This window comes from Amblyomma maculatum, chromosome 3 (genome assembly GCF_055883805.1).
Source record: "Amblyomma maculatum isolate TAMU_Amacu chromosome 3, ASM5588380v1, whole genome shotgun sequence".
Classification (NCBI taxonomy): Eukaryota; Metazoa; Arthropoda; class Arachnida; order Ixodida; family Ixodidae; genus Amblyomma; species Amblyomma maculatum.
Window position 1 is genome coordinate 220,851,194 of NC_139346.1, and position 16,372 is coordinate 220,867,565.

General features: G+C 48.5%; 2 protein-coding genes across 7 annotated transcripts in view; one reads left to right on the plus strand and one right to left on the minus strand.

Moving 5' to 3' along the window:
- Positions 1-16,372, plus strand: part of LOC146197758 (dCTP pyrophosphatase 1-like) — an 80,255-nt gene that overhangs the window by 54,808 nt on the left and 9,075 nt on the right. The window lies entirely within an intron of this gene.
- Sarm (sterile alpha and armadillo motif) overlaps positions 1-16,372 on the minus strand; it is a 168,569-nt gene that overhangs the window by 17,493 nt on the left and 134,704 nt on the right. For 3 of the 6 annotated variants that reach the window (XM_084599668.1, XM_084599671.1, XM_084599670.1), the window contains 2 exons: positions 761-931; positions 38-472 (listed from right to left, as the gene is read on the minus strand). In XM_084599668.1, the coding sequence (XP_084455794.1) occupies positions 38-472; positions 761-931 (606 nt within the window). Of the gene's footprint in view, positions 1-37; positions 473-760; positions 932-6,815; positions 7,158-7,282; positions 7,566-16,372 lie in introns of those variants that run through there. The other 3 variants (XM_084599666.1, XM_084599667.1, XM_084599669.1) reach the window with 3 other exon arrangements.

Genomic DNA, 16,372 nt, shown 5'->3' on the forward strand with positions numbered 1-16,372 from the left:
GCCAATGGCCGCGAAAGTATAACATTGACCTCCGTACCTGCGAGTGCTGCTTTTCCTGGAACGTGATGTCCCCCGCTTGAATCCTCTTCAGCTCTTTGTTGGTGGTGGCCGACTTTTCGGCCGTCACGCCGTCGGCCACCAATTTGCTCTTGGCCGAAGAGGTGACTCGCTTCTGCTCGAAGCGAACCTCGGACGGCGTCGACTCCCGTACCCCGTCCTCAGAGACCTCGGGCACCCCGCAGTCGACGGTGAAGCCCCTCTGCGACGAGATCGTTTTCAGCCTGGAGTCACTGCTAGAACTGACGCTGACGCTGCGGCTGTAGTTGGTGCTGCGATTCTCCTGCTGAAAGAGCTGTTCTTCCTTCTGCTGCTGCGTCTGCTGCTGCGAGCTCGCCAGCGAATGGTGCAGCGACTTTTTGTTCAGCAGTGACCCCGAGCTAGACGAGGACGACGTCGTTGAACTTTTCGTCACCTGCACGTCAGACGGGTTGGGAAATCGTGTACAGGAGAGCCGGAATATAGCTTTAAAGTTCTCATAGAGTGCACGAACTTTATTTCTTCACATAGACCATTTACTTTCGTTCATTAGACAGTGCACCTGGAACTGCTATAGTATTATTGAAGAAATTATCCAAATGATACAAGACGTGAGTAATCTATACTACCATTGATGTATTCACAATCACAAACGAACCGTAGAACGCTGCTCTGACGCCTTGAGAGCTCTCTCGCGTTAGTTGGTTCCTCGTATAATGCTCACCTGGGAGCTGCTAGAGTGCTTCTCCGAGGCGCTGTAAGAGGAGGAAGAGACGGTGTTCATCTTGTCGCCCAGCTGCGTCGCCTTGGCCAGGTGCTCGACCACGCTGCTGCTAATGTCGTTGGACGCACTCTTGGGAGGCGTCGGCGGCCGTTCCGGGGATATGTCCGCCATCTGCACAACGAGATTGCCAGCCTTTTTACAACAACAGAAGCTAATACATTTGTCCCTTTATGAAGTTGGATGAAAGCTCTTTTGGCGGTGAAGAAGGAACGCCCACCAAAGACGTTTCGGCTCTCGTATGGGAGCCTCGTTCATAATGAAATGAAGAAATTAAATTTGCTTGAAAAGAGGTGGAGCGTGCGTGCGTGAGATTTCCATCGTTGCGGTTGAGGGTGACTATAACTTGAATGATTAACTTCTGCTTTACCTTCGGTCTTAAGCTGAACGATTGCATTCACTGTCATCGTTGACTAGGATTACGCACCGCTATAAATCAAATGATTCAATATTCGTCTGATTAATAGTAAAGGGCTGCGAAAATTACGACCACCTGGGGTTCTTCAATGTGCACTGACATCGCACAGCACACGGGCGCAGCCATCGCAGCGGAGAACTGAATCACGAATAAAAATAAAGACGCAAGTCCCAATACAGTAATTGACTCTCGGACATCCTTCACTTCATTGTTTTTGTAACCGCGTTATGACCAAAATTTAATTCTTCCAAGGCGCACATTATCTGCAGAAATGAGCAGGCTCTAAGCTCCCACTCTCTTCCCCAGCACTATACTTATTCAATCATATACGGGTTCGTTTTACCGGAGACAGCAAATGTCAACACTTCCAGCATCGTTACAGGCAAGAAAAATGTCCAAGCACGTTCGGAGGCAATGACTAGAAGAGCGTTTGTGTGTAACGAACTCCGGCAGTTAAGAGGGGCAATGGAGGTTGGCCAGGTGGACATCTCACGGGAGCTTTCGACTCAAGAATAACGAAACAACCTGGCCGCCGTAGAATTATTGGCCAGTCAGTCGTCAGCTGATGTCACGAGGGATAGACCTGAGTGGCTGGAATGATTGAAAACAGCCCGTCACCAAAGCCCTGTTCGGAATTTTCCCGTGACCGCTTTGTCACCGCTAAAAACGCACCGCTCCTGGCGTCCCAGGAATATACCAAGAATATACCTTTAAAACTGTCGCGTCAAAACATGCATTTCATGAAATGCGGATACTTGAAATTTGGTAAAAGACGAGTAGAACTGTCGGATGGCTCTACAAAATCACAACCTTAGTATCCGCTATGTATTATGCTCTTTTTTTATTCTAAACTAACATATTATTCTTGTATGGGGAACCACTACCTCTAGAAATGTTATTATTTATTTATTTATTTATTTATTTATTTATTTATTTATTTATTTATTTATTTATTTATTTATTTATTTATTTATTTATTTATTTATTTATTTATTTATTTATTGTACCCTCAGGGCCAAAGGCGGGAGTGGGTTAATTATGATACAGAACAATGAATATAATACAGCGAAAACAAGTAGTACAAAATAAAATTCCTCCAGAATAAAACAAACAACATTCACAAAGCGTAAATAACATAAAATCAATGTACACAACACAGTGGAAACAGATATAACATATTATCAAATTCCTTCAGAGTAAACATTGTTAGCTATTGCGTCGTGAAAGGTTTTGTTATCTGAAATGGCTGCAATATCGGGGGGAAGGCGGTTCCATTCCACAGATGTGCGGGGAGGATATGACTGAAAAGAAGATTTGGTGTGGCATGTTCGGATGCCAACCTTGTGGCGGTGATCGATGCGATGTGAAATGTATTCTGGGGGTGATATGAAACAGTCGTGAAGCGCAACGTGATGATATAGCTTGTGAAATAGCGTCAGGCGACCAATTTTACGGCGAGATTGTAACGGTGGGAGTGAAACGTTAGATTTCATGGCTGTGATGCTTGCCGTACGATTGTAATTTGAAACAATGAAGCGGACGGAATTATTTTGGACTAGTTCCAAGGAATATATGAGGTTTTCATGTGTAGGGTCCCATATTGATGATGCGTATTCAAGTTTAGGACGTATAAGTGTTTTATACAGTAAAAGCTTAAGAGATGAGGGAGCGGCAGAAAAATTCCGACGTAGGTATCCTAACATGCGGTTAGCGTTATTAATAACGTAGTCAATATGAATAGACCACGTTAAATTTTGAGTGATATGAATACCTAGGTACTTGTATGTTTTTACCCAGTCAAGAGGAGTGCCATTAAGATAATATGAAGGAAGAGCGTTAGATGCACGGGAACACGCAAAGCTTTACATTTATTAATGTTTAATTCCATATTCCATGCATTGCACCAGTCTGACACCAAATTGAGGTCTGACTGGAGGTCGCTTGTGCTCCAAAAGGAAGCCTATTGAGGGCTATTACGACATAGTGCAGAATTTGTTTAAAAAGAACGCCATTTTACCCGCACATCAAATTTATTACTTTCATCTCGTGTAGTACATCTACCGTAAAATGGTTTGGTTTGCTTTGTGGGGTTTATCGTCCCTAAGCGACTTGGGCTATGGCGTAATGAAGGGCACCGAAAATTTCGATCGCCTGGAGTTCTGTGCACTGACATCGCACACGGGTCGATCCCGCATCCTTGAGAACAGCGCCCTAGCTACTGGCGGGGCAACTATATCGCCGCCGCACGATGGAAACATCAGACTTCTGATCGAATCAGGCAAACAAATTTGGTGTTAAATATTCTAACGACAAAATGCTATTCTGTGCGAAATTAGAGCTGCGAGGATTCCGCGGTTTAGCGCCGTGCAATGCGCTACCCGATAGACCTGCCGTAACGTACGATCTGAGGTCACGAATCAGTCAGACTAACTATGGAAAACAGAAATTAACTTTTCGAGTGCCATCTCTTATCAACAAAACATCAAATGTATAGAATTTTCAGCACCGCTAAAGGTATTCAAAAAGAACGTAAAAACGATATATTCCTGTGCTGTTTGATGGCTACTAGTCGCTGCAGTCCACTTCTCTCAATATGCAACCTTGATTTTGTCTTTGTATTATACATTGCCAGGCATGAATTATGAAAAATTTACCGAGCATGTCATCGGTTGATTTCTATGTACAAATGAGTGCATGTGTCACTACTCCTTTCAGTATATCGTTTATGCTTCGTAAATGTGTGTGTTGCATTCATGTTTTATATGCAATCAGAGGTGTGTGCTGCTGTCTATTAGGGAGGCCCTGCCGTCTTTTGCATTGACTTCCCCTTTCTTTTAGTATAAATAAATAAACGGCAATTCCAATTTTGCCTCTAGGTTGAGTCACGTCAAACCGCTTTTTTTCGACTCAGTACATAAAACCACGCGAAAACAAAAACAACGCTGACGATGCGGTGGGAATGGCCTGCATGCGCCGGCTGTCTCCAAGACGGTAAGTATAGATTAAACCTGCAAACAAGGCTGTCAGTGTGCGAACCATTTATCAAGAGTCGCGCACGAGGCCAGAGACTTGGCCGCAAACGTTAATGCCCGAAGTCGACACGCCGGTGGGAATTTTTCCTCATTCCAACGCATGCTTGTCATGCTATCACGTTCCCGAACTTGTTAGAAAACTCCGCGAAAGAGGGAGAAAGGCCTGCTCCAAGGATCCTCTGGAAACGATGTAAGCTCGAACAGCGTCCATTGCGCGAGAGCACAACGTATTTCGCTGTACGGTGGCCCCACAGATTCATTTATTCACTGGCAAACAATGTGCCACAGGTGCATACTTGGGGAAAGCTGCGGAATAAATATGGCGCCTTCGTAACGAGATGGTAATCCAAGAAGCGCGACCAGAAACTGCATGCTGACCAAGTTGCCATCTCTCGTCCAATGGCGCATCATCTGCTATATAGGTGGCGTCATAGTTTTGCGTACTTCACAACCAATGTATAAACGAGGCCATGATAGGTGAAAGTACCTTAGCGACGATTTAGAAATTAACAGTGAGGGAAAAAAATTTCAATGTGTCACTCGTTCCGTGAACTTGTCGATGCAGAGTTGAAGGCGGTTGTCGCTATTTGATATATTCGGATACAGTTGAAGAAAGAAGCACCAAATGTACCTCGAAGCAAAACCCTGCAACCAGTGGCGTCGACCACAGCTCCATGCTCACCCCATTGCAGATTTAGCTGTGACGTCATGGCAACCGGTAATCGCTGCTTCGTTTTATCCCATACCACAACCGAGTGAACGAAACATTTTGGAATGCGGGCGAGTGTGGAAAACCATTGCTTTTAAGTTGATACAGAGTAATGACCATCATTGACACATGAAATGAGCGGTGTTAGGCTTGTTTCCCCTCACTCCGGGAAAGCTCGCCTTGGCAAAGAGTCAAAGTTTCGACTGATATTCGCAGGAACCGCCTCAGAAGATGCATGCCATTTGTTGATTTCGACAGCTTGTCTTCTCCTTTTCAAGAACTGAAGGCTGCCCCGAGTGAAAATGAGGAACGTCAAATATGACCCTTGTCTTCCCACCGCGTTACTTTGTCTTCGTGTTATAGTTAATCCGCTGCCGCGCGAATGCAATGATGAAAACGAATTTGAGGAATTCAAAACGCGGTTGAACCTCCCGAAAAGCCCGACCCCGTGCGTATCTTCACCCCTTCGACGGTAAAAAAAGTTTTCAGCTGCACCCTATCGGTTAGGGGATGAATTTCGCACTCCTTTCATGGCAGTATTCCGAGCATGCGTATTAACGCCCTGAATTTACCCTAAGGGATTCTCGTTATTACGTCGCATTGCTCTGATTTTAAGAAAGATTTCGAACCACGACGCCGATCCTTCGTCTCTTTTATAGTGCACGTGTTGTGCATTTATGACGCCAGATAATCTTTAACTGAATAGTGCAGATAGCTCAGTTACACGCAATACTGCAACGTTATGCAGTATGTGAAAAAAGCGCCGATGTTTACTTTCTGGAAGAAAAAAAAAATGGAATATGTCCACTGCCTGCGAGTAAAGAGCGGAAATGTCGACTCATACGTTTTCGACGTCATACTGCGCACGAAACATCCGCTGCAATTAAAATAATATAAAATAAAAGGGAAGTTTCTGCGGAAACGCTAAAAATATGGTTTACTACAAGAAATGTTGCCGTTCAACGAATTGCAGCATTCAATGCCGTGATAATAAAGTGCAATTGACGATCCAATAGGAGCACCGATACCGCTATGTCTCGGAAAGGAGGGACAAACAAGACGCGCGAAATGGCCATACTTCTTCATAGCAGTAGCATTTATTCATCTTTCAAGGACTGCATTAGTAAAGCGGCTGTACCGATAACATGACATGCATTGAGCGCCATGCGAGGTATGATCGAGTTCTCAGGCATGAAGGTTTAAAGTAACCTGGCGGAGAATTTAACAAGTTCCGAGTCAGTTTCGTCAACATGACACTAATGATCTTTCGTTAATCCGTCAAGCCAAGACAACCACTCAAAAATGAGCGTATCGTCAGGGGCCTTGACAAACTACAGACTTGACCCAAATAAACGAAAAGCCGCCGGAGTACCAACTGATGTTCGTGTTTTCACCCTGGCAGGGCAGTAGCGGTACAGGCAAGTCTGCACATCAAGTCACAGGACAGAGCGAACTCCAGAATGGTGCCGTAAATGTGTCTGGTTATTCTCACCGAAAAAAGAATAGTTCAGTTTGCACGATAAGGCAGCCCATTCAAGCTCAGCTTGAAATTCTACGAAATGACTGTGCGGATGTTTCAATTCATGCCCACGAATCATCAAAAGGAACCTGCGCTGTCTGAAAAATTATTCCTGACCTACTCTTGGTTACGACACGCATATGTCATCCACATCAGGCGACGAGCCTTGACAGGAATCCATACGGCCACTCATTACTTTCGGCTTCCGAGCCTACGATCCAAAGTTTCCTGACCAACACACGAACAGTACCTCTCGCTACTGCGAACCAAACATTGGCTGCGCGCGTGAGCAATGCCATGGTGACAACTCGTCCTCTCACCTGGCAGAAGAAGTTGCGCAGTGTCGGCGGAAGGTCGTCGATCAGCGTGGAAGCCGCATCGGAGCGCACGCGGTACGAAGAGCGCATCCTAGCGTTCACGTAAACACGGTGGCGAACACTTGTTCAAAAACCGTTAAACTCCGGCACAATCACGTAGCGGCATCAACTTAAACGGCGCGAAGAACAGGGGACCGTCGCAGGTTTGTGGTTTCCCCCTCCACACCGATCGACGCGAAGGCGTCGAGAAAACACGTCAACGCCAGCGCAATGGCACCACTGCTGCTAGCGCTACTGTAACTGCCACCGCGACTGCTCTGGTTGACGGCACCGGAGAACACACGTGCTTTTTGCCGCCGTCGGTCTTCGCCCCTCCCCAGTTTCTTTCTCTCTCATTCTCTCCTTTTGTCGCGGCAAGTGGGAGGGACAAGGCCGGCGTCGCCCGGAGCTTTTCGCCGGCCGGCACGCACCTGACTCACCTGGTGAGGACTCACGCTTCGGCCCGCCCGGAATTCGGAAACGGCCCGCCGCCGATGAACGGCCAAGACGCGAGGGAAGCGGGTTGTTGAGGGGCGGCAGGTCGTGAGAATGCCTGCCGGCACGCTCTGTTGTGGTCCCGTTGTCTCGACGTGACAGCTCGCGTGCTTTTCTATCCCGTCAGCTAGCGCCTGCGCGCACGAGCACCGCCAGTTGCTGCAGTGGTGCGTCATCGCTGCATAGCTCTCATGGTGGATAACAGAGGCACTGAATGAACCGGCTGCTGTTGCTCGCCCGCAGCTATCTGTGTCGTGCTAGCTTTCTTTTACACGTCCGCGCCGCGATGACAGTGACGCACGAATCACGCAGGCGCCCGAGCATGGAATGTCGCCTAGAAATGGCGGAGAGGCGCAACCAATGCGGCTCTGCTTCAGCATTCCCTGAAAGTGAGGTGATCTTTAGAAGGATGAGACCAGTGACTAGCGGACGGCGTATGTTACAGGACGCCTCCTTGCGCAAGTTAAGTAGGCTACCAACGACAGCCTTGGTTTCATCGCGAAGTGAACACGCTCGACAGAGACAGGAACGTTTTCAGCTCTACACCGGCGAGAAAAAAACGATGTTATACGATGTGTTGCTTCGAAATACAGCGCTAGCTAGCCTCCCCACCTTCGTAAGAAATGAAAGCGAGAAATTTTAAACAGGAAGACCACGCTGGAGGCCGTTTGAACTATTCTAAACCACAAAAAAAAAAAAAAAGTACAAAATTTTGCTAACGGCAGCCCCCCAAATTGTTCCTCGAACACTGACCCATAAATCTACTTGCATGTCTGATATTAAAAATTGCTCGCGCATGTTAACCGTTATTTTTTTTTTATTCGGGGAATTTGCGGAATGTTAGTTGAACTTTTATTTCGAGAGTATTAGCCACGGTAGTGAGTAGCATAAAGTTGGCAGCTTGAAAACGTGAAGTTCTGCACAAGCACCACTGTCATATCCGTATGATGGCATAGAGGTTTAATGCTCAGAGCTTTCAGTAGTGGAAGATGACAAACATTAAGGTCTGTAATGTATGAAAACCGCTGCCTACATTTTATGCAGTATATGTGCTGAAGCATACTGGACCGAAAATGCTGGCAAACTTAGGTCGGTATGCTCGCCTGGAACGGCACATTCCGACAAATAACTGACTCTTTAATGTCGTAGACCTAGCCTTCTCACGCACAAAAAGAAAACAAAAATGGCTGTCTCGATTAATAGCATCGCGCTTCAATGGGCATTAACCAGACGCACAGCAGCAAGAAGGAATGGGATAGACACAGAGACTATTATATGTATACTACGAGCACAGTAGGGCTAGCACTGGACGCTCGCTCTCCGTGGCAGTAGAGGCGCGATTAAGAAACATAATCCCGTCAAAAGAGCCAACAAAAAGAAGCGCCCTGAGTGCGTATTAAGAACTACGTGCCGAGAGGGACCCTTCTATTCAGCACTGCACGCTGAAACGCGACGTTATGCAGCAACTGAACGACCACGCCGAATGAGGCGCAAAAAAGAGACCGAGAGAAAGCGCACGCTTGGAGGGGCCGCGGCACGAAAGAAGAAGAAGAAAAAAAAAGAACTCGAGATAAAGCAGGCCATTTCGCGAACAACGATCGCATTGTACTACACACGTAGATGGAGAAGGCGCCAACGCGACCCCCACGCAGGCCGCTTTAAAGAGTGGCGATTTCCGTCGCTGAGCAAGTTCCACTGACCCATATTCCACGCCAGCACGCGCCATCCATCAGGGAGAGCGAGAGAGCTCTACTTTCTTTCACGCCCGCGCATATTGTTGCTGTGGCCGCCGTGTGCATAGGACACGTAGTACTGTGCGGGAACCCAATGCCGTACAATGGGCCATCGCGGAATGAAGTGCTTAACCAGTGCCGTTATGGCTATGACGAATGCTGTGGACCGTGACTCGTGAGTGCAGCCAACATGAGCTCAAGGAGACCTACCTGTCAAGGGCTGTTCCATTAGTGACGTCATTCGAGACTGGAAGAAACACCTACTCCTGGAATTCGAGGTCCCATAAAAACGTAACCGAAATGGAAAGGACAGATGTTACCCAAGGTCATTCTGTATCATAAACGAAGTTTGTGCTCATTATTCGCTGTTTATACACTCCTTAAATAGATGGCCGCAGTTATCGTCAAATAAGATGCAACGGCTAGGTTTTTTTTTTTTTTTTTTATCGTTGCGATATAGAAGGAATACTATAAACGCACCACGTTCATCGTGTTAAGCCACGTGACTGGATGAAGAAAGCGAGCGAGATCTAGTGCAGCGTAGGATTTGTAGGGCATATTGTACCAAGTAATCGCATATACAAACTCCCGACCCATGCGACTACAATTCTAGATCTGCAATTATACCCGGAAGAACACATGAATAAGAGAACGTAAGTCTGATTCTCATATTTCCTGTTATGTTTGACAGCAAGACGCTAATGGTCTTGTGCATGTCAAGCTCTATAAGATCAGTGGAGACATGCTAGGTCATGCTTGGTGTTATATTCGGTGTTAGGCTGTAACACTGAGCGACATGCGTAGGTTGTAGGCTCGAACCTCATTGGCGGCACGTATACTTGTTTTGCATATATTAATCAGTTATCGTTATTATTACGGAACTAAATTCCCACTGATAAATCACACACACATTCCCTTATGCTTTTCTGGGATTCAATGCTTGATGACATCTTTCGTGCGATGATTTACGACCAACACAAGCGTGCACAGAAAGCTGGATTCGTGGCCGGCTTCGGACCGGGGCACCCGAGAAGCTGACGTACGCGCAGGTGACCGCGTTTCAACGGAGGCATGCAGAGGAAACACGCGATTGATCGAGTGGAGAACTGAAGGAACGTATGGTTTACGGTCCAGCGATGAGCAGGACGACGTTCGAAGGTGCGTGTAACAGATGCATGCATTGTGCGTACAGTAAACTCGTTGTCCGTCTTTATATCTGTATGCCTTCTTCTATAATTAGCAGAACTAACACTTAGATCCAGCTATTTCGATAAATGCGTGCTATGTGTTGTTAAGTACTTAATTTCGTGCTCAACTTGCTTAAATATCAATCTTCGCAGAAAGAGATCAAGAAAGATCAAAGAACCACCAAGTTATTCAATTCTACCATCGTCAGTATAAACGATAAATAACTTGATACGGGAGACATGTTTGGAGTCTAAATGTCTGCTTCAAGACTAAGCAAATACCTTCCAAGCCCAGGCGTCCGCAGCTCCAACGATGCGGTACCGCTGCTGAAGGAAGGTCCGCAAAATCCTGAGCCTGACGAACAGCGCTTCCATCTCCCACGGTATACGCCTGATCGGCGAGCATCGGACAGGCCACTCGCCGTTGGGGCACCCGAAAATTGTGACGACTGCGGCCCCTACGGTCAAAGGACCACGTGAGCTCGGTGGCCGATCAATGCACAACTCGACGAGGGGCCGGGCAAGTCAAAGCAGACCATACTGACACCCGACACGTCTCCAACAAGAGTGCCGCCGACGGTCTTTACGTACACTGCCCCATGTCGTCACGGCGGGCAAGGGGGCAGGCATCAGTTTTGGCCGGCCGTCTAACCCGGTGCGGGAGAGAGTGATAAGGTGGCGGTGGTTTCGAGAAAAATTAAGAGGGGAGGGGGCATGCAGACACGCGGACCCGGACATCGGGATGGTATTTCCTTGCCTCACCCAGTTCACCTTCTCGTTTTCTGCCCCGTAATTGATGGCAGCCGAGCAACGGAAGGGACTTCGTCCGGTGCACCTCTCTGCAGGTATGTACACAGCGTCACGGCGCTTTTGTGTCCCGGCGTATCGGAAGCTGCCCGCCCCCTCGACTGGCCACCCATTTTTGCGCGCCTATACGGGGTTAAAGTAGCCGGCGCTACTATTCCTACTGCGGAAGCGGTGCCGCTCTCACACGACTACCGCCGACACCGGCGATATGCAAACGCGTGGCCGGTCCTTCTCGGAGAGAGGTTTGGGAGAGAGAAAGCGCCGGATGGAAACTTCACTAGCCACCCACCGACAGCAGTACATACACAACAGTGCGGTGACTTAAGTACAAGCTCGAACTTTATAAGTGCTCACGTAACCAAGTTAGCGAGCTCCTCACTGCAGTAGGAAGCAAAGAAGACACTGTCCATCGGCACAACTTTCACCGCCAAAGAGGTAACCGAGTAGGAAACGCAGCTTGTCTGTACGTGTAATTTTTAGCGGTTCTCAAAGGCGGTTTCCAGTGGGGTAAAAGGGCGGACGCCTTCCAACGGTTCGTTGAGTCACCTCCGCCGTCGGTACCTTTTCATCTCCTCTGCGGTTGCAGTGTCTGTTGGGCGGGTTCCCTCTGTCGGCAGTGATTCAGCGGCGAAAGGACAAGCGTCTTGTCCGCGCGTGATTGATGCTCCCTTTGGTGCCCTCCTTATCAGGCACGGAATAAATGCCGCCGCTGCATGTCTCAGCGGAGGTCTCCATGAATGAACCGTCTCTGCGGCGGTCGTTTGCATCCCCCTCCCCAAACGCAGAATTTCCCGCTAAACACTAGTGAGAAAACAAGCGTGCGGTGCGCATAGCACAGACCGTTTTAACGTTGTTTAGGGTCTTGTTAGACGCCATGTTTATGTTAACAACCCAGAACGCTGCATCCGGCCCGTTTCTCTTATGAATTACATCGTAGGCGTTTCTTTGTCTCATTCTTATGTCCTAATGCATCAAATGCAGACTTGGAAAATCTTCAATTACGAAACCCACATAAATAGAGCAGGAAAATGGACACCAGACTAACTTATGAAAACGCACAGATAAGGCAACAGCACTGCATGAACTTGGCCTGCGAAAAAGTCATTCACTCCATGTCACAACACTCTCTTGTACCTTGTCCTGAGAAGTGCTTATTGATAGCTGTATTACCGGGTGGTTCTTGCCAACACTTCCCGTTTTGTTTTTAGGTCCCTTGAAGGTCCCTGACGGGACCTAAGGGTTAAAAATTCTGACAGCACTGTGGAATCAACACAGCAGAAATGCGAAAGCCTAAGCGTTGCTCGTGCACGCGGTGCATCACGTTTCCTCTCATTATCATTTTAAACTAAATGCACCATCATTATCATTGCTGATGCCGTCATTGTCATTATGACTACTTGCAGCGTTATTGTCATCGCTACTATCTTCTTCACGGTAGACAAGAATTGTGATCTGCGTTTCACGATCCCGGGCGTGGCGCAGTTGGTTAAAGCGCTCGGCTGGGGGTCTAAGGGATGGAGGTTCGATACCAGGTATCAGGTGGAGACAATTTTATTGTTCTGATGACGTCATGACGATAATAATGATGATAGCGCAAAAGCGCGGCCTAGCACGGTTAAAACCCAAACACGAATCGTGTTCGAAACTCGTGCCAAGCTCCGGAAAGAAGAAGAAAAGAACAACGTCGTAGTTGGGCGGATCCAGGGAGAGAACAAACTTTTATTGTCCAACCGAAAAGGTGCGCGCCCAACGTCCTCGGCCACAGGCCGATGATGCCAGGAGGGAGCACAGCCTGGCCGGGATGTCCCTGGGCCACTCGGGTGAGTTTCTGCTGGGACTCGAGGTCCGAGCTCCACAGTAAGGCTTCTTTGCTATCGATGTTCAGTGCCCTTCCCGGGAAAAATACGGCACGGTTCAGGTGTCGACGCAGCTGCGGCTCAAGGTCAAAGACGGCGTCCGCCGGGGATACGTGACGGCTCGAAACCGGGCGCAGTATTGGTTTTGGAGAGAGTGTAAATTGGTGATGTGTGTGGTTGCATGCGCAGCCACTCACTGCTTTGTGTATGTTTTGCGTTGTTTTACTGTAATATGCGTTAGAGAGGGGCATATGTGGCACAGTGATTGGCCAGCCAATTTTAAAGCACTGCATGTAGGCCACAAATTTTCCTGTCGTTGATTGGTGTGTGTGTGTGTGTGTGTGTGTGTGTGTGTGTGTGTGTGTGTGTGTGTGTGTGTGTGTGTGTGTGTGTGTGTGTGTGTGTGTGTGTGTGTGTGTGTGTGTGTGTGTGTGTGTGTGTGTGTGTGTGTGTGTGTGTGTGTGTGTGTGTGTGTGTGTGTGTGTGTGTGTGTGTGTGTGTGTGTGTGTGTGTGTGTGTGTGTGTGTGTGTGTGTGTGTGTGTGTGTGTGTGTGTGTGTGTGTGTGTGTGTGTGTGTGTGTGTGTGCGCCTACAGACTATACTGGATTTTGGAAACGGTAAAGGAAGCGAGCGTTTGGACAGTGGGGCTCGGATGGGAGCATGGTTCGGACGACAGTCGAGTTGAGACGGGTTGTCCGAGGAGAGAGGCTAGGCTGACGGAGGTCTCCAGAGACTCCGGCCTAAAGTGTAGCGAAGACCAAGGCCTGGTTCTGCTAGCCTCTGACCTCCGATCATCCACCCATTTACAGTTAAGCTTTTATGTCATTATGTTGCATATGACGACATTGTTGTAAAATACTGCTGTAAATAAATGTGTGCAGTCTACAAGGGAAGTTCTCATCTCCGCGCCGCAATGTGTCGCTGAGCCACCAACACAGCGGTGGTCATCAACAGCACTCACAACGAGCCGAGAAGGAGGCAGAAGAGAAAGAAATACCTGCCGTATTTGAAGCTTTCGTTTCAAAAATAACTACCCTCACCATGTAACTCGCGATGCGAGCGGCCCTCGCGGCAGGAAGGAGATTTTTGAAGTGGCCCGTGGAGCTGCGGCGGATCTGCTGCGCGTGGGTCGCATTCGCCGTTCGTTCTTTCGATTCGCGGCATTATATGGTCACAAATGAATTTCTAGGTTGCAGTCGCTAGGTTGCTGGATTGCACACATTTTCATTCGCCTGATAAAATATTTTTCATGTTCTTGAATAAGCTTTGCGAAGCAAAGTGACGCTAAGTTTGGATCGCTGCTGTACAACGAATACTGGGAGCTGGCAATCGTGCCCGGATTTGCCGCGTCCAGATTTTCCCTGAAGCGTTTTTCGCGAGAGAGGACACATAAGGCGCGCCCAGTGGGCCGCGCCTTATGTGCCCCCCCCCCCCCCCCCCCCTTCGTTTTTTGCTCGGCCTTTTTCAACTGCGCACACTTCTCCTTCTGTAGTCTTCCGTTCTTCCTGTTGCAGCATAGAAATAAACGCCTAGCGGGTAGCGAGGGCTTGTCGCTGTCTCTCTATCTTGTGTCATGTGGCTCCCGCATTGTTTATGCTTCACTACATCACTCCAGCTGACCGAAACTGCTACCCTTTCGCTGCGCAGACCCTGATTTCATTCCCACGACCGCCTCTTTCAAGCGCGCGCCCTGCCCAGGCGCCCGCGTCGGCCACTACAAAAATCATCCGGCGCTGCCTGTTCGCCGCGAGTGCTGCCCCCTGGGTTTCTGCCCATAACCTTTCGCAGGAGCTCAAGAGTGCCGCCCTTTCTTAAATCTTCGCATTTCCGTGTACTTCAAGAGCCTGAAATCTATCGCTGCGACAAGTGATATAGAGACAACACGCCTATTCGGACATTGTGTCGAGTGTTTTCTTCCTAAGAGTCGACCGATATTTCCGTTTTCCTTTTTCTTCTTCTCGGTTGAGGCTTAAGTAGACGAGCGACCACGTGCAAAGAGAATCTGCGATAAGGCAGAGGACGCTGGGCCGAGAGTAGCACGCATTCCACACCCGAAGTGGAGGCCAGTGTCCACTCAAGGTTCCGCATCTTTTCTGATTGGTATCTCTGCGCTTTTTAGGAAAAAAAAAATGCAGCCTCACTATTCCTAAAAGAAAATTAGGGAAGTAATTTAAGGATTGTGTTCTTTCATCACGTCGCTATCACTATCAGTAGCACGGGGAAAACGAATAAACAACATTTGCAAGCTATTTTGAAACTGTCCTGGCGAACTCAAAAGTTTATTTCGTTGATTTGGGCGCTTTCGCCGCAGACAATGTTTACCAGCCGTCAGAGTCTTCGTATTTGAAGTTACGCTAAGCAGCACAAAGTAATCTCGGTTAAACGGCGCTTGTGGCGTCATCTTTCGCCTACTGTTATCAGCACGCACACGCGGGCTTTATTATCCAGCGAATTCTGAGCTTAAAAGGAGTCAGAAGATACGATAGCTCTGTAGTTCTGAGCAAACGCCGATGTCTTACTGTTGCAATAACGAACTAACGATCGGAAAGGCTCGCTAGAAAGGAAATTCCGCAGTGCGATCCTCGAGAGGAATTCCCCTGACAAGGGCGATGCCGCGAGAGAGGGAGACGGCACGTTTATCGGCAGAGTCCGCCGTGAAAGTGCCACGTATTCGCTTATCGCCGTGCGGTCGCTGGCACGTATAGTAAACCACCGAGCATGGGTCTACACGCACGCACGCACGCGCGCGCACGCGCGCACACACACACACACACACACACACACACACACACACACACACACACACACACACACACACACACACACACACACACACACACACACACACACACACACACACACACAGGTATATCTGAGAGAGAAGCAAGTCAAAAACCAATAAAAAAAAACGAGTGGCACTCGTTTCAAGAACGCGCTTGCATACCGTTCAAACCTCCTTGCCCCCTTTCTTTACTGCTTCTTGCCGCTAGCTGTCTGTCCTTCGTTGTAAGCGTACGCTGAGATCACAATCGCCGCACATTCCGAACTTTTTCAGTCGGCCGGCTTCTGGGTGGTTTCGAAACGCCCGCATTCGACGGTCGCGGATGACAGGCGTGCGGCGGCAGCGAGACAAAGAAGTCCCGATCGGAACATGATGGTCTCTTCGCCCCTTTGCACCTCCGAAGCACTCCGAAGACACCATGCAACAACTCCCCCTCTTTTCTTTTCCTCCTCATCCATACCACCTTGTGGCCAGATCAAGGGAACATACGGCTCTGGGCCAGATATGTGACAGTGCACTGCCGCGGAAAAGTTGAGTCATCCAAACAAGCAGTCAGCTCCCCCCCCCCCCCCCCCCCCCCCCCCCCCCCTCCCAATGTTCCCTTCTCCTTTCCATTTTACCCGCGGCATCACCTCTCCTATGTTTCAGCGAACAAGTCGCT